General features: G+C 37.8%; 1 protein-coding gene across 14 annotated transcripts in view; it reads left to right on the top strand.

The window, feature by feature from the left end:
• Gulp1 (GULP PTB domain containing engulfment adaptor 1) overlaps positions 1 to 19,384 on the top strand; it is a 265,532-nt gene that overhangs the window by 158,368 nt on the left and 87,780 nt on the right. For all 14 annotated transcript variants that reach the window (XM_052749364.1, XM_052749361.1, XM_052749363.1 and 11 more), the window contains 2 exons: positions 5,381 to 5,450; positions 13,850 to 13,911. In XM_052749364.1, coding sequence (XP_052605324.1) covers positions 5,423 to 5,450; positions 13,850 to 13,911 — 90 coding nt within the window. In that variant the 5' untranslated portion in view covers positions 5,381 to 5,422. The remainder of the gene's footprint in view (positions 1 to 5,380; positions 5,451 to 13,849; positions 13,912 to 19,384) is intronic.

Here is a 19,384-nt window from a genome sequence, read left to right on the forward strand (position 1 = left end):
CTTTGTAAGAAATCTGTGAAAGATTCTTTGGGGCCCTGTATACCCTTTGTAAATGACTCAGTTTTTTTTTCCTGGTTCTTCAACTCTGTCCCATGCATTCAAAGCTGCCGTTTTACATAGAACTAGGATTTGGACATCATATGAACATTGTGTTTGTACTGAAGCATATTGGCCTTCGCCAATAAGCTGATCCTGGCAGACTTGTATTCCGCTATCCCTCCATTGTCTTTCTATATTTTTAGCCTCATTACTGAACCACATTTTCCACTGGAGATTTTGTCCGGGTTCAAGAACAGCCTGTGCCAATTCCCGCCAGTCCTTTGGTATAATCCTATTACAAGTTGACCAGGTGTTTAACATTTGCTTTACATATGGGGAGTGCATGCCATAAGATGCTATTGCCTCCTTAAATCTTCGTAAGTCTAACATTTCAACTGGAACCCAAGTATTTTGTTCATTCTCTTCATCAGGTAGCTGCTGTACGGCTACTGGATAAATTAAGGGTGATTGTGTGAAAACTGGCTTTCTTTCTGTAACCTTATGATCCAATTTTGAAACAACTTCACTATTTATTTCTTCTGTCTGAATTTGAATTTCTCTATAATTCATTTTTACCGGTTTAGCAAGTTTTTCTAAGACTGTTATCCTGGCACTTAAGTTGACGATCTTTTTAAATAGTAAAATGAGGATAAGAAAAGTAATAAACTGAATAATTCGATCAATATTAATCTTTTCATATAGTTGTTCCATTGTCAGAGTGCCTAAAATTTCAAACAAAGCCCAATTTTCTTCCAATGTACACATAAAGCCCTTTTTTTTTTTTTTTTTTTGGTTTTTTCGAGACAGGGTTTCTCTGTGTAGCTTTGCGCCTTTCCTGGATCTCGCGCTGTAGACCAGGCTGGCCTCGAACTCACAGAGATCCGCCTGCCTCTGCTCCCGAGTGCTGGGATTAAAGGCGTGCGCCACCACCGCCCGGCCATTTTTTTTTTTAATGTAGAAAAAAATTCTCTTTTAAATAGATATGTTAATTGATTTACCAAGTCTGGGTAGAACAGTAGAATCCCAGGGAATTTCACAGCCACCTGGTGTTCGAGGTGTGAATCCAGCGAGCGAGAGAGAGAGAGAGAGAGAGAGAGAGAGAGAGAGAGAGAGAGAGAGAAAGTGTAGCCGCTTGAGCCGAGTTAAGCCTTGGCTTTACAGGCAGGGGCCCTGTTCAGCAGGGCAGGTCTGAGTTGTTTGTAGCAGTTGCAAGTAGCTCCAGCTGCGGGTCAGTCAGGCCTGGGCCCAAGCTAGGCAGCCGGGCCGCCCAGGCTGGAAACCGGACCTGCCGCCAAGGCAAGCCAAGCGGTTTTTAATGAATTCTTGTCACGTTGGGCGCCAAATGTAGATGTATCCAACCTTCTTATTAAATAATAAACACAGAACCAATGCAAAGAAGAAAGCCAAGAGGTCAGAGCTAAGAGCTAAAACCTTACCCTTCCTCCTGCGGTGGTCCTACCTCTCTGAACCAGAGCTACCCCTGTGTTAAAGTCTTTATATAGAGTTCCTGTCCTGCCTTCTCATTGGTTGTAAACCCAACCACATGACCGCCTCCTCACGGCCTGTCTGTATAGGCCTCCAGGTTTTCCATGATTGGTATTAAGATTAAAGGCATGTGTATCCAATAATGGCTGTATCCCTGAACACACAGAGACTTACCCAGTTCTGCCTACCAAGTGCTGGAATTACAAGCGTACGCTACCACTGCCCTACTTTCCTATGGCTTGCTAATAGCTCTGACCCCCGGGCAACTTTATTTATTAACATACAAATAATATTTTAATACAAATAAAATATCACCATACAAGCATCCCAAACAGGCTGTGTTATGCTAACAGGATGCTACTACCCTTTGCACACTAGCGGGTTCCAGTAGTTCTAGTACCTGTTTTGTATCAGTTTGGAGTGTGGAATTAATTCAGGGTCTTAGATTACCTGGCATCTTCTAACAACTGCTTCACAGACTTGCATTTTCACAAATATGTAAAAGACTCAAGAGTACAATTGAAATGTATCTTTATTATTCAAAAAGGAAGCTTTTGTTTTGTATTTCTCCAAGTTTACCTTGATATCTATAATTGAATATTGAATTAAACAACATTTAATTATAATGGCATCTTCTTTGTGAACAACAAGATCTTAAAGTGACTTTAATCTATTAACCTCATGTGTGTTTTAATCAGTTTTTAATATTTCAAAACCATTCCTGGAACATTGATTCCAAATGGAATCACAAGGGTAAAAATGAAATCCAGAACCATTTTACAAGTTCTAATATTAAATCTACGTCTAGTTTCCATAATCATAACAATATGGTTTGATTTTTAAAAACAAAAACTTCAATATCAGTTTGATAAGCAGAAAACTGCTTTTCCTTAAAAGGCTGCCTGCCCATTTTAAAACCTTTAAACCAGCTATAAATACCAGTGGTTTAGTTTCTGCCCAATATGTTGTTTATTTAAACAATGTTGGTTGACTCTATATATCTTTAAATATTTTACTCATAAACTAAAATAAATTAATATAATGCAGCCTCTGTATTTCATCTGTTGTTAATAGATTGTAAAAAAAAAAAAATGTAAGATAAAAATGGTCTAGTTTGATCTAATGTCTGTGTTTATCTCCTCTGACCTGCTGTCCTCTCCAGTCCTTCGCTCTGTCTTCTACTGTGTCTCCCTTACTTACCTCTTCCTTCTCACTGGATGCTTTAAAGATTTATTTTTTTCCATTGGTAGGCTTTAAGCAACTGAATGACGATGCATCATGGTGCAGGTTTTGTATTGTTTTATATGTTTGGGGTTTGTTGAGCTTCTTGGATCTGTGGGTCTATAGTTCCACCAAGTTTGGAAAGTCTCACTTTTTATCGCTTCAGTACTCCCTTTCCTCTTCACCTCTGTGACTGTAGGAAGTATTCCACCACTTAAAGTTTTCCCACAGTCCAGAATCTGTCTTCTCTCCCTCCCAACTTCCTCCTTCCCTTTTTTCTTCCTCTCCTTCTAGCCTTTCCTTCTGTTTCAGTCTGGCCTCTATGCCTGTGTCTTCAGTCCCCCTCTTCTTTCCACCACACTTTCTCACTTGCCACTAATTCTTACTAGAAGTTTTGGGAAAATATATCTGTCTCTATGTCCATAGAGCCTTGATTTTAGCCTGGGCTTCTTCACATGAGAGCAGGTCAAAGCAGTTCTCCCATATCCATCATCCTTTCTCTCTGGTGTCAGCTTTCCTTGATTTTTCTCTTTATTTTGGATTTCATTTTTTGGCTTTTTTGTGCTCCTGATTTTGGAAAGTTTATATGGATTTTACTTTCCTGGGTGGTGACTAATTCTCTAATTGTTAACATACTCTTGAGTATACATTTGAGATGTATACTCAATTGAGAATGTTCTTGGGAATGTTTTTATTCTGAGGGGGAGGTGTCTTTTAAAGTTTGTTAGTTTTAATTCTGGCTTTATTCTTTCTGCACTGATCAAGTGAGACAATTTTCATGAGTATAATTCTCTTGAAATTGGTTTCTCTCATTGCTCATTGCCGTTGGCTTCTATGTGATGGTCCTGTTCTCTCTGAACTTCAAGGGTGGTCTTCAGATTTTCTGTCAGAGGAGTTTCTGCATGGACCTCTAGACTTTCTTCTCAAGTACTTTGAAATGAACAGTTATTGATCTTGGTTTCAGGGGAGATTGTTCAGATATGACTGGGTTGCATCTCCCTGGACTACAAATTCATCTTTTAAGTAAGTAGAGAAATTATTTAGAAGATGAGATTAATGAGAGATGTTGTACAGTCCAATGTTTTAAGGGCTTGTCTGAGTATTGAGAGTACCCCTGGAAGAGTAGCTTCTATGCTCACTGACATATTTAGGATGAACGGCTTGACACACTTATCATGAGAAAAAGACTGACTTTAGGAATGTGGTGGGGAAAGTGTTTCCAGGGTTGTAGTTAGTTCTTGGTCTTTCTCTGTTGTCAACTGCACTCTGTGGAAAGGCTTTACCGCAAGTCCCTTGCTCTCTGATGTTTGGAAGATGGAAGCACACAGAACTGGGATATTCAGTTGAACATGTGAACTCCCATTGATTCCTGTGATCAGGATTGTCATGCAAGATAGATAAAGATAAACATTGTGTAGTACTATGAGGGACAGAGTTAAGTGCAATATGTCAGTCCAAAGTCCTCCAACGCATGCATATTGTTTGTTATATTCATCTGTAAAGTTAAGGAAGAAGGTTACTTTTCTTCTGAACTTGTTGAAAACAAATGCAATCAGTTTTATCTCCTTAACAACAGAGATAGACAGAAAAAAAATATGCTTTTAAAACTAAAATTATTTTATAAATACATTCACACATACAGTCACTTGGCTGGGGGACTTTTTGTTCTGCAACAGGGGCTATCCAACTCAGACAATTCATTTTACTCAGCTAATGTTTTATTAAATGGATATTTTAATGTCATGTGATTGAAGTAATGGTAAAAATGGCAATGTGAGTTATGAAAGAACAGTGTGTTTCAATTCCAGAATGTCTTTTGAGTTACCTAGGAGGAATATTCTGGTAGCATTAACTAAATTTTACTAAATGTAAAGACGAATGTAACATCAGTTCAAGAGTGTCTGCCTCTTAAAGAAAACACTCCTTCCACATTCATCCCTAAACTTAACTCTTCCTGAGCCTCCAAATAGAGATTCTAACCTTAACGTCCTCATAAACTGTTAATGTGCAGTATCACTGAGAAGGTATCTAGAAGTAATTTTTACATGAAAACATTAGCTGAATAAAATGAAGTGTCTCAGTTGGACAGCCCTTTTGCAGAATGAAAAGTCCCTTACAAGTTATTATACGTGTGAATGTATTTATAAAATTATTTTACTTTTACAAGTGCAATAATATTTTCCTATCTAATTTCTGTTATTAAGGAGAACTCCAAAATTGATTGCATTTGTTTTCAACAAGTTCAGAAGAAAAGTAACCTTCTTCCTTAACTTTACAGATGAATATAACAAACAATATGTGTGCCTTGAAAGACTTTGAGCTGACATATTGCACTTAACTCTGTCCCTCATAGTACTACACAATGTTTATCTTTATCTATTGCCTTGTGGGACTAGGTAGACAATTGCTTGTTGAGTATTTAACATTTCTTAAAGGCTCTGTAATTTAAAATGCACTAAGAACTGAGTGTAGCAGTGTATACCATAATCCCAGCATTTGTGAGGCTGAGGCAAGAAGACTGCCCTGAATTTGAAGCCAGATTGGGCTACATAGCAAGACTTTTTCTCAAAAAAGCAAACCAAAACTGTTGTGAACACAGAGGATGGTCAACAATGTTTCATTTATTTTTTAACAGGATACTGAGTGTTACTGAGCTTGGGTTGGGAGGATTCACATCATGAACCGTGCTTTCAGCAGGAAGAAAGGTAAGAGAACTTGAGAGTCAAATCAATATTACTAATAAAGAAGAAATAAGACATTAGCTTTTCCTATTTATCAAGCCAATAGAGTTTTATTAGAACAATTTATGTCTGCAAGAACTACTTATTAATACATTTTGGTTGTACCCTAATTAATTTGTAGGTTTAATATGCTAAGTTCATAACACATATGAACATATTATATGTTCTCTAGCAACTGTATGCTATATTGTGAAATTGCATAGAATAAAATGATCTGAAATCTATGATAAGATTATAGATAAGTAAGTATAGGCTGCATTCTACACTATAAATTTAAGTAGGTATTGTAAACTGCCAAAGAAGGGTATAGAAAATCTAATTATTGCATTATCTATATACAGTTTTGGAAGTTGACTTTAAGGGTCGTGAGTAATAAAAAGTGACCCAATAGTAAAAACAACTGAGATTATTTAACGTATGGATAATAGATAGTCCAAAACTAGCAACTGCAGCATTAGCATTCTATTTTATGTTAGTGAAGCTAATTGAAGTATTCTCTACCCAACTCCAGTCTCTCTTTGATTAGCCTAGGATTCAGGCATCCCTTTATGGCCTAGGAGGGTGAACTTGAACTTTGATCATCTGGCCTCCATGATGCAGGTGTTGGGATTACAGGCATGTACCATTGCACCTGTTTATGAGGTGCTGGGGACAAATTCAGGGCTCCATGCATGCCAACCAAGCACTCTACTGATGGAACTAAAATGAGCAAAGAATGCGATGACACATACAACATGACCAGACCAGAAATAAAAGTGGGGATAACTTTAACACTTTCACAGGAAGTATAGTTGAGCATTCCCTGTATGCCATGAGTACTATTTTTCATTATTTAATTGAAAGACTATCTTTTCAGCCATGGCATTTACTGTAATGATGGGCAAGTAAGTGTAAACTATAAGGCCACTGATTTAATGAAGAAAAAATTCTAATATATTTGTGAAGGTGTAATGATATTGTTTAATTACTGTTTGTCATATAAGAGGTGCAAACACTTGGATGTGGTATAGGAGACTAGTGTATTCAGTGAGAATTTACATAATGTGATCTTTTTTTTTGGTTTTTCAAGACAGGGTTTTTCTGTGTAGCTTTGTGCCTTTTCTGAAACTCACTTGGTAGCCCAAGCTGGCCTCGAACTCACAGAGATCCGCCTGGCTCTGCCTCCCGACATAATGTGATCTTTAAGACACTGTTCAAACTGTAAAATCTGGAAAAATCATTTTATTTATTCTGAATAAAAGGAAGCAATGTGACATTGATGTCTATAACTTACTTCTGATTTAAAACCTACTAAAAGAGAAATGGTGTTTACTTTCTGTAGTAGCAAAGTCTAGAAACAGCCCTACAACCCTGAAGTGTCTGCAGTAAAATACTTGTGTCACAGCTCATCAGCTGGTTCACAAGGGCCAGACTTGGTGATACACATAGATCTGATTCCATTGTCTTACTCAATGCTTTAAATCCTCATCTTGAAATAAATATTTACTTGAAAGAGATTTGTGGGCTGGAGAGATGGCTCAGAGGTTAAGAGCACTGACTGCTCTTCCAGAGGTCCTGAGTTCAATTCCCAGCAACTACATGGTGGCTCTCAAACATCTGTAATGACATCTGGTGCCCTCTTCTGGCCTGCATTCATATATGCTGTATACATAATAAATAAATAAATCTTAAAAAAAAGAAAGAAAGAAAGAAAGAGATTTGTATTGGTTTTCATTGGCAAATCTCAAAGGTCACATTCAAATTCAATGGAACATGAATTTGACACATGTATGCACAGTGGTAGGACAGCCCTGGGTAAATCTGAAATACAGATTTGTGATTTCCTGCATTGCTTTATTGTTCCCCAACTTTCTTCTCCTTCACTTGGTTTTTGAGTTTTATGGTTATCCTAGTCAGGAAATTTTTGATCAGTATTTTGTTCTGCCTCTAGGTTAGAACTTAATACCAGACGCTTTACCTTAAGTTTTACTAAGAGTTGTGACTATTACATGTTAAAGAGAAATTCACAGAGGGTCTGCTCCTGTTGTTAAACAAGAACACTGTATGCTGAGATTATAGTCTTACACTACCACACCTGGTGTTATGGATGCTGGATGGAACCTAGGCCTCCATACGTGCCAGAAAAGCACACTACCAATGGAGATGCATACCCAACCCTCTGTTCATTCTTCAACCATGAAAAAGTCTGCAAATCATTTTGAGTCATTGAGTTAACAGTTAAAAAGGCATAATCCCCTAAAATGCTTTAAAGAAAATTTCACAGCTTCAGTTAAGTAGGAAATCTGCCCTTCCTCGGCTCAGGTCTGAAAGTCTTCACAGGAAAAGGAGTAGTCTGAGCCTCTGCTCTCTGTTCCCCAGTAGGGCCTTCCCCTTCCACTTACTACCTGCTGTTTTTATTGCTATCAAATGGTGAAGGCTTATTCAGGAGAGGGGAAAAGGGAGAGACCAGATCTTGCCTGACTTGGTGGATTCACTTCCTTAGTAAAGAAGATGATTAACAGGGATCATTTATTTGTGGACACTGATGAAGGCTCACCAAAGCTTCCCTGGGAGATGTTCCCCTCTAGAATCTGTCACGTTTTTTCCCATAGAGTGGTGAGTTTGTGGCTGTTTATTATATAACAAAATATACTTGTATATGCTGGAAAAAATAATAGCATTATGTTTAGGATTATGTTTAGGATTTTAGTTTAAAGTGGAAAACTTCAATTTTATGAGAGAATTCAAGTAATAATATCTGGAATAATAATCCCATACTGGGAGACTATCTAATTCAAGTGTTCTTTTCACTAACTAGTATCAGTGTGTATTATGCATAGTATTTTAAACAGACAAAAAGGCCCTCCATCAGGAAGAGCTCATTTCTTATTTCACAGATATCTAGTTTACTTGGTCAATGCACACAATCCCATTCACTGGTTCAGGAGTGACAGGTCAAGCCATGACCACCTCGTACCCAAACACAGATGTTATCTTTCCTTTCTTTAGTTCTAACCCCTTCAGTGATGCTCTTTATAGATGCACTAATGTCTTAGGGCTGCCCAGGGACAGAGAAAATGCTGCATAGATGGGAATCACATGCTTCTGAGCTATTCTGAAAAACTTCTTAAAAGCTGACTAACATCATAATCATAGGTTAGACTTTAATGATTGCTGTTATTTTATGCCTTTTTTCTGTTAGCATTTTTGAATTGCTTAATTTAAATTGTGTTAAAAAATAAATCTTAGAGCAAAAAATGTTAATAAATATGGCTGATTTCACTTTTGTTTTCTTTAACTTATCATTTGACATTTTGATGAGTAAATATAATTGTAGTGTTTGGCATTCAAAAATTATTAAGAGTTATTTTCTTCTTTATGGAAATTTTAATTCTATATCCATTAACTCAGCAACATTTCATATTAAATGTAATATACTAGAAGTAGATGCTATTCTTATGTTATGTTTAGCTGTCATTGTACAAAAATAATGAAATTATTACATCTTTCCTGATAAGATCTTAATCTAAATACAGCCTATATTTGATGAGCTAACATTGGAGTGGTTTGGCATTTGTCAGGTATTTTGAAATGTTGGCATTTCCTTTCATGTGCCTGTTCAATTTGAGTAAGTGATTTTAGTATAATTGGAAGGAATGCGGATATTGTCAAAAATGTCTGTGTTCCTATTTCTTCAACAGTCTCATTATCTTACTGCTTCTGTGGTTAGACAAGGTAACCAGGGCCAGCAGCTGCACTCCCCTCTCCAGGACTAACAACATCCATGAGTTAACACCAATAGTTTATTCTTTTTTTTTTTTTTTTTTTTTTTTTTTTTTTTTTTTTTTTTTTTTTTGCCAGCATATAAATTTGGCTGGTACTAAGAACTTCTTTAGAAAGCTTTCAAGTTTTATACATATTCTACCTAAAAAATAAAGTTATGTATGATAGACAACCCCTAAACTACCATATTGGATGTTGTGGGGATCCGATTTTTGTTAGGAATTGCAGCTTATCCTCTGGAAATTTAATATATGTTTTGTTACATTTCTTGATATGGTGTTGAAATGAAACTTGAAAGCAGCTTATGGATGGAATGATTTATTTTGCTTCACAGTCTGGGGAAGGAGTTTCCATTATGGGTGAGAAGGGTTGAGGTTCACAGTAGTGGACATGGGCGGTTGGGATGCTAACATCTCCATGGACTAGGAAGCAAAAGAGAGGCAGCACCAGGGCTTATCTATCTCTCTTTTGTTTCTCTTTAAACATGCAAGAGGCTGGTGACCACTTTTAGGGTGGGGCATCCTTCTTGAGTTAAACCTCTCTGGAAAGTCCCTGAAATACACTAGGATGTGTATCTCCTGGGTGATTCCAAGTCCAATCAAGTTGACAGCAAAAAAAGAAAAATCATATTATGTTCCTGTTATCCTGTCTACAGGAACATCTGTGTGCCTACATTCTTTCTAGGTTACTGAGTCTGAGACAGTGACAGACAGGAGCTCTAGTCTTCCAGTGGTAATGACTTGAAGAAAGAATCTCTGCTCTTTCTTCTTCAGGATAGGGATGAACTCTCATGACATTCTATTGTCTAACAGTCTGACATTACATCATCCTGGGAAGTAGCATGAGATGAATTATGTAATGAGATGAAAAGAGAAATTGTATATATTTTCAAATTTCTTAAAGATAAATCTCTGACATTTCTACTGTCTCAGTGTGTAATACTTAATTTACAGTGTTCTTAATTTTGTGAGACAGAGTCTCACTTTGTAGTCAAGTTGTGTAGCAGTTCATTCTGTAGCCCAGGCAGTCCCTCAAACTTATAGTCATCCCCCTGACCTGGCCTCTTGAGTTCAGGGATTATAGGAATGAGCCACCAAGCCTAGCAAATTTATTTGTATATATGATGTATGTGTACAAGTGTGTGTGCATGTGTGTGTGTGTGTGTGTGTGTGTGTGTGTGTGTGTGTGTGTGTGTATGAGTGTATACATACATGTGCATGTTTAGAGGACAAGCATTAATGTCAGGTGCCTAAATAACTGTTAACCTTATTTTTTGAGATAGAATCTCTCATTAACGTGGAGCTTACCCATTGGTTACATTAGCTGTACAGAAGTCCTAGGGATTCTCTGCTCTTCATCTTCCCAAGATCTAGTGTTACAGCTGTGAGCTGCAGTGCCTACCTCTTTACATGAGTTCTGGAAATCTGAACTCATATCTTCATATGTGTTCAACAAGCACTTTACCAACCGAGGCATCTCCCCAGCTCTTTATTTAAAGCCTTTAATGTAAAAAAGCAAGACTATCTAAAAATTTTTTAAAAAGCTATTTTTGAATTAGTCATATTTACTAGTAATCATAAAAAGTATAAATAACATGGGAATCTATTCAATAAGGTTTTTAAAAAAGATTAACTTACTTTTACTACATTTGCATTAGTGTGTGTGTACCACATGCATGCCTGGTCCCTCCAGAAGCCAGAAGAGGACATCAGATTCTCTGGAACTGGAGTTGCCATCATTTTATGAGTCACTGTATAGGTGCTGGGAACTGAACCCAGGTCCTCTGCAAGAGCAGCAAGTGTTCTTTCCTTTTTTAAAATTTATTTTTTTGCTTTCACATCCCAACTGCAGTTTTCCCTCCCTCTCCTCGTTCCAGCCCCTCCCTCCCCCCACCCCATTCCATCCACTCCTCCTTCACTGTTTCACTTCAGATACAGACCTCCCATGGATATCAGCCAGCCATGGCATATCAAATTGCAGTAAGACTAGGCTCCCTCTCTTCTATTAAGGCTGGATGCTGCAACCCAGGAGGAATGAGTCCCCAAAGCAGGCAACAGTGTCAGAAACATCCCCTGCTCTCACTGCTAGGAGTCCCACAAGAAGACCAAGTTACACAACTGTAACATATACGCAGAGGGCCTAGGTCAGTCCCATGTAGGCTCCCTGGTTGTTGTATCTGTGAACCCCTGAGTCGAGGTTAGCTGGTTCTGTGGGTTTACTTGTGGTGTCCATGGCCCTCTGAATCCCACAATCCTTTCTCCCCATCTTCTGCAGGATTCTCTGAACTCTGCCTAACGTTTGGCTGTGGGTCTCTGAATCTGTTTCCATCAGTTGCTGGGTGAAGCCTCCCCTGGTGACAGTTGGGCTAGGCAGCAATCTATGAGTATAGTCCTCTATCAGATGTGGATTTGGTGAAACCTTTTATTCTGTAGGCTATCGTTTTGTCCTGTCGACACTGTCCTTTGCCTTACAGAAGCTTTTCAGTTTCATGAGGTTCCATTTGTTAATTGTCAGTCTTAGTGCCTGTGCTATCAGCATTCTATTCAGGAAGTTGTCTCTGGTGCCAATGCATTCAAGGTTATTCCACACTTTCTCTTCTATCAGGTTCAATGTGTCTGGTTTTATGTTGAGGTTTTTGATCCACTTGGACTTGAGTTTTGTGCAGGGTGATAGATACTACTGATCTGTCACTCTACCACTTTAACATTTTCACTCATGAAATGACATTGTCAATATTATAGAAATGACATTGTCAATATTATGTTTTAAAACCTGAATGCATGCTTCTCAAAATATTTTACCCACTTACAGCTCTTATTTGCTGTGCTCTGCATGATGTGCTGTGTATTGCTGTGCTCTGCCATGATGCCATTGACCCTTCAATGTTTTATCTTAGAATCTTGCTAGCACATAAATGTGTTTAATATAGGTATTTTGTATTATCCTAAAACAAATGACCTTATAGGAATATATGTTAATTTTTTTATCTTAATATCCTCCAGTTTGTAAAACATGTATTAATGGTATCAATTAGTTTCTATTAACATAATCATCTCAGATAAAATTTGAAAATACTTTGTTAGTAACAAATAGTCCCTTTCTATGTGTCCTTATTTCTGTTTTCTACTGGCATACGCTTTTGTTGCCAGCACTTTGGAGGCAAAGACAGGTGGATCTCTTAGAATTTGAAGCCAGTTTGGTCTACATAGTGAATTCCAGGCCAGCCCGGGCTGCATAGTGAGGCCTTCCTTGTATTAGAAAAACAAAACAAAAAGGACATTTTTTTTTTAAACTCTATTCTATTTGTCATATTGATTCTGAGTTTAAGGTCCCCTGAGGAATAATATATACATAGAACTTAACTAATAGAAATAAAATATATTCAAATATTTAAAAGGCTTACCCCCAACAAATGCAATCAAAAGGTAATAATGATGATGAATTTGCACTATGTAAACCTTGACTACTTTCTCCCCATAAACATTCACCAGAATATTTGGGAAGTTACATGGAATATATAAGTAAAATACAACACTGAATGAAAATATAGATGATATAAATATAAGCAGCATCCAGTACACATTGGTATCAAAATCTATCTTTGTGCATGTGTACATGTTTGTTTGTGTGCATGTGTGTGTGGACCAGATGTTGATGTTGGGGTCTCCATCAGTGACTCTCCACCTTATTTTGTGAGACACAGTCTCTCACTGAATCCAGAGCTCATTACTTTATCTAGATTAGATGCACAAAGAAATAAAGGGCTCCTTGTGCCTCTGCTTCCCCAGTGCTACAGTAAGTAGTGCTGTGGGGCAGCTATTACATGGATACTACAGATCTGAACTCAGGTCCTCATGTGTGCCCTGAAAACACTCTAACTGCTGAGCGAATGCCCCTTCTCCTTCAACATAGCCCTTTTGGAATTACTTTATTTCTGATATTTCATTACATTTGTCTACCATTTCCAAACAATACACTTAATATTATTCATTTTCAAAACTTCTGGTAGTAGACCTTCAACTATTGCTTTCCTAAATTTAAAATGAGGGTAATCCTAATAGCCTGTTGTTTCCATGCGCATAATCAACTGATGATTTCAACTTCACTCAAACGCAGTTGCTCCCTTAACTAATTTTCCCTTTAGAATATACAAATACTATTGCTAGTTATCATAACTATAAAAGAACAGATTATTTTTATTATCTGGCAGTTATGAAATATACTTTGGCATGCATGAAAACATTAAATAAAAGAAGACTTGTCTTAAATTGCATAATTGTTTTTGCTCATAGATCCACCATGTTGTTCTTATAAAGTGAGAACCAGGAGAAGTGCATGTATGTAACAGAAGGACAGCAAGTTTGCTGTGGCCAGCCTTGGCTACATAGCAACACCCGACTAAATTAATGAATGACTTTTATAGCAGGAAAAGAATACACATCTTAATCATTTCCAGCTACAACATCTTACTTTCTTAATTTAAGAAAGTTCAAGAAATTAGACTGCCTTCCCCAGTAGAAATTTCCTTCAGGTGAGAATGTATGAACACTGCATCATAAAAATTGGTGGTTTAATCCAATACTGCATTTTCTCTGTTACAGACAAAACATGGATGCATACGCCTGAAGCTTTATCAAAACATTACATTCCCTATAATGCAAAGGTAAACTAGTTATTAGGATATTATCTAATTTTACTTTGTTATATGTTATTTTGAATATTTGTGCTAATTTTAGAAAAAAATTGCTTACATGTTGGCATTTTCTGGTAGGTGGTATTTGGAACTAATTTGACATTACTGAAATAAGTAATATAACATGTAGAAAATCATTGTAATCTCTAAATTCATTTAAAAAGAAAAGTATACCCTATGTAGTTTCTCTACAGTTATGTATTTCATTCATGCTTTTTCTTATTATGAGTTGGACTCTGATTTAAGTTATTTTGCAATGTCATTGCCTCTGGGAAATTAAACAACTTAAAAATTAGCTTCCTTAAAATGCATTTTAATATTGTTGTGCATCAAAAACAAATAAAAACTAGTCTGGGAAAGTGAGATACAATTTTAATATGTAATTGGTGCCCAAGAAAACCGGCAAATGAAATGGAAACTATAAAAGCACAAAATGCATTTCTGTCATTCTTTCTTGTTATTACTGTATTTTGATGAAGAGGCAGAAGCATCGATGCATACGCCATCATTTTAAAAATTTGATCTGCTGTTTGAAAATTTAACGAAGGGATATAATTTATAAATGTACAATAAAGAGAATGAGACTTTGTAATTAGCAAAAGATTTGACCTTGTTTTCAGAGAAATCTGGGTCAAAATTTTGAAGAGACAGAAACAAATGTAGTATCTGAGTTTTTTTTTTTTTTTTTTTTTTTTTTTTTCCGAGACAGGGTTTCTCTGTGTAGCTTTGAGCCTTTCCTGGATCTCGCTCTGTAGACCAGGCTGGCCTCGAACTCACAGAGATTCGCCTGGCTCTGCCTCCCGAGTGCTGGGATGAAAGGCGTGCGCCACCACCGCCCGGCTGTATCTGAGATTTTAAGTATGGGGTTAAGGCAAGCTTATCCTGCTGAACTTTGAAGACAGCATGGAGGAAGTAGGGACTTTTAGTATTTAAAAGAGAACTTAAGGGTTTATAGGCTAATAAACTATACTCTGTGATACAGTAAGCATAGACTCAAGGATTATTGTAGAAAAATGAAAAAAATTATTGAGCAGAAAATCAGCTGTGCTTAATGAGAATCCTCAACAGTGCTGGTTCATGTCCATGTTGACAGATAGAAGCGTATAAAAGGTCCAAGGAAGAAATTATCCCAGAATGTGTTACTCAGCACCAAGATTTGTTAGGGACAGAAAAAAAAAAAATGTGATTTCACAGAAAAGAAAAAGTTCTAAAATAATGGATAGCTGTTCTATCTATGACCATGAAGCACTGCCCCTAGAGATGCAGCAGGTAACTGCTCTACCTGCCTGTGACCTTGAGGTACATGCCCCTGGGCATGGCCTCTAGGCAACCCTTAAGACCTGAGATGCCAGTAAGTGCTCTCTTCTCTGCCTTGTGGTTTTGGATATGGGACTGAATCAGGCAGCCAGAACAGTGTTCCAGAACCTGTGACTATTCTGTTCTGTACAATGAGTTTTTCCCTCCAATAAATTCCTTTGCCCGATAAACAGACTCAGTGGATTTCTCTCTATACTCTAATACTTTCTATGCAACAGAAATATGTAACATGAATTGCTAAATGTTCTTATTAATAAAAAACCTGGAGCCAGATATTGGGGTAAAAAACTGAGAGACCTGGGAATAGGACAAGCCACAGTCAACCTCACCTCACCAACTTCTCAGCTTCCAAAGAGACCTACTTCTTGTATACTCACGCCTATATGTCTTTCTGTTCTGCATCTCACTTCCCCTCTCTGCCCAGCTACATCACTTCCTGGCTGTCTGTACAGACCTCCAGACCTCTGTGGTTAGTGCTGGGATTAAAGGCATGTGCCACCATGCCTGGCTCTGTTCCCAGTGTGGCCTTGAACTCACAGAGATCCGGATGGATCTCTGCCTCCCAAATGCTAGGATTAAAGGTGTTGCTACCATTGCCTGACTTCTGTGTTTACTATAGTGGCTGGCTTTTTCCTCTGATCCTCAGATAAGCTTTATTAGGGTGCACAATATTTCGGGGGACACAATATATCACCACAGAAATATTCTTGAAATTGCTGTATGTTTATTAATTTCCCTATAAAGTTGGCATGGAGGCTGATTGCTGCCACTTATCATGGAAAGTTATCAAACCAGAAAAAATTTTATTGCTTATCTTACCAAGTATTTATGATAAACAGCATGTGATATATAAGGAAACATCACTCTAGACAGCTCTCATTATTTTAAGATGCGCAGTCAGACTGTGACAGTCCTAGTACAATTGTATCTTTTAGGTGAAACTACCAAGGCTATTTCATTTTGTGTAATTAAAATGCATCGTATTGAAACTCTAGTTTGTTAGTATTGGGAGGCTCTATTTTAATTGGGACTACCTTTTACTTTAGTACTGCAGGGTTAATGTAGACAGGGTTAAGTTGCTTGTGCTGTACCAGGCAATAACTGTAAAATCACTGACACTAATGAAAAATTACAGGGCACTTCCCACACAGAGGCCAGCATCAAACTGTAAGGGTTTTTAACAGTGCCTAACACAGGGACTCTGTTTAATAATGCATAAATGACTAGGTGTAATTACGGGCATTATAGAGCACTGCTCTTGTTCTTCATCTGGCTTATTATGGGAAAGAAGGTTGGTTTCGTCTGTTTTATTTTACCTCATCTGTGAGGATGTATATCACGTGTCTACCAAGGAGTATTGCAGCAATCTGAAGAACATCAGTTTTTTCTCTGCAGTGCTTCATCTTTTCAGTGGATCTGTTTTAAAGATGTGCTCTCTTCTTGTTAGACCATATATACCATATGAGAAGTCAGCCTGTGCTCACAGGAGGTGGAACTAGATTACAGCATGGAAGATGACAGAACATGGAACTTTGCCTTGGGCCATATCCTAACTAAAAAGTTTAGTTTTTGATATCACTTTGTATATCACTGGGCAAACTTCTTAATTTTTCTGTATCTGGACTGTGTATCCACGAATAAGGAAGTCAACTAATAGCAATTTCTGACATGAGTTGTTTTAAATATAAAGAAGGTAGATGAAGTTTGAAACAACATGTGACATAAAATAACTACCCAGTAAATATTAGCGACCATGAGCACATATTATTTTTTGCAAAACTTACAAAAGTGACAGTCTCATAGTAGATTTTTATTATAAATGATTGATGTATCAATACAGAACATTATCACTGAAGTTTATTTCGTTCCACCCTTATAGACACTGGAGACTTATGGTACTGGTGTATTCTTATATGACTTCTGTTATTATTGATGCTTATGATGGCCTTGTATACAATATTATATAAAAACAACATTATGTATTATATAATAACAACATTATCATCACTCTATATGTTAGAAAACAAATGGTTTTTTAGGCACTGCACACTTGGCCTATTGTCACAAAGATAGTAAGAGGGAGACAGCTGGAGAAACTGAGGTCTGTTTGACTTTAAAGTTACGTGTTTTTAAAAACTGAATGTGACAATACCAGGTTATGCATTCATTATTTAAATGCCTATTATGTATAAGGCATTGTTTATTAAAGCTTTAATGAATGTTGTTATATTCCAGAGCTCTAAAGAAGATAGCTTATATTTGCATGGAGACTATATCATAAGGAAGCACATTAGCCACCTAAAGGTCACAACATGTCCTTGTTGGGTTTCTATTGCTGTGGTAAAACACCGACCATAAACAACTTGGGAAGGAAAGGGGTTATGTGTCTAGTGGGTTTCAGCACATCATCAAGTAAAGCCAGGGCAGGGAATCACAGCAGGAACCAAGAGGCAACAGACCATGGAGGAATACTGACTGACTGGCTTGTTCCCTGTTCTCAGTTTGCTCTCTTATAGTACTCAGATCCACCTGCCTAGATCTGGCATTGACCACAGTGAGCTGAACCCTCCCATATCAATCATTAATCATGAAAACATAATACAGACATGCCCAGAGGCCAGTCTCTTTGAGGTGATTCTTCATTGTGGCATGATCCTCCCAGGTGACTAGATTATGTCAAGTCAACAGAAACTAAACAGCACATACCATGTTCTCTGCCATTCACATGACACTTACGGAAAATTGTAGAGATTCAGAGATGAGTAAGTCACTTCTCTGAGGTAGGATTTCCAAAAATCAAAACAGGGAGAGTCATTTCCACCTGACAGGTGTGGCAGAGCGATTTAAGCATGAGCACAGTGAGTAAGGCACACATTGGATGTGATAAGAGCTGGGCTGCAGCTGGAATATTACAACTGCTAAAGCAACTTATCAAAGATCTGTCTACAAAGTTGAATGATTAGGATTGTGTTGGCTACTTTTATGTCAGTGTGACACAAGCTATTTGGTTTTTCAAGACGGGTTCTCTGTGTAGCTTTGTGTCTGTCCTGGGACTCACTCTATAGCCCAGGCTGGCCTCGAACTCACAGAGATCTGCCTGCCTCTGCCTCCTGAGTGCTGGAATTAAAGGCATGCACCACCACCACCAAATTAAGCTATATATTTTGTGAAGCGGAACTCTCAATTAGAAAAAGGCTCCATAAAATTTGCTTAGAGGCAAATTTGTTGGGAATTTTCTTGGTTAGTCATTGATGTAGGAGCACCCAGCTCAGTTTGGATCATGTCAACTCTGGGTAGTTAGTCCTGAGTTATATAAGAAAGCCAACTGAGCATGTTAGTAAGCAGAATTCCTTCATGGCTTCTGCTTCATTTCTTGCCTTCAGATTCCTGACTTGAGTTTCTGCTCTTACTTCCCCCAGTTATATGGTGTACAATCTGAAAGTTGTAAGATGAAATAAGCCCTTTCCCCCCCAATTGTCTTTGGTCATGGTGTTTTATCACAGCAATAGATGCCCTAACTAAGAAAAGAGAAATGATAAGGAGGGAGAAGGGGATGGAAGGAGGGAGAGAGGGAGATGGAGAGGGAGAGGGAGGGAGGGAGAGAGGGAGATGGAGAGCGAGAGGGAGGGAGAGAGGGAGGAAGGGAGGGAGGGAGGGAGGGAGAGAGAGAGAGAGAGAGAGAGAGAGAGAGAGAGAGAGAGAGAGAGAGACCATATGATGGACCATCAAAATGAGCAGGCTGGAAATTCTTGCCAGCTTGTCAGAAGCTGACCCTGAAGATCACAAGTAGAATTTCCTTCTTCCTCTGAAAAATACAAATTCCATCTCTATTCTTTTCCCAGGATTTTTTGAGTTGCTTGGATCAGGCCTGTCTAGATAATCCAGAATAATTGCCTTATCTTTGAAGTATCAATTGATTGCAGGCATTAAGCACTCCTACAAAATGATTTCATCACAGTATCTAGACTAGAATTTGATGGAGTATTGACATTATAACTTGGTGAATTTGCACATAGGACTGCTGGTCATCAGTCTAAAGACAGACAAAACTAAAAGGGAAACTGAGAAGACTTTTTGGATAGCAGAAGCATCAGTTAAGTCATACACTAAACATAGAAGATTTAAA

The sequence above is a fragment of the Peromyscus californicus genome, unplaced genomic scaffold (genome assembly GCF_007827085.1).
Source record: "Peromyscus californicus insignis strain IS unplaced genomic scaffold, ASM782708v3 Scaffold_21__1_contigs__length_65335640, whole genome shotgun sequence".
NCBI lineage: Eukaryota > Metazoa > Chordata > Mammalia > Rodentia > Cricetidae > Peromyscus > Peromyscus californicus.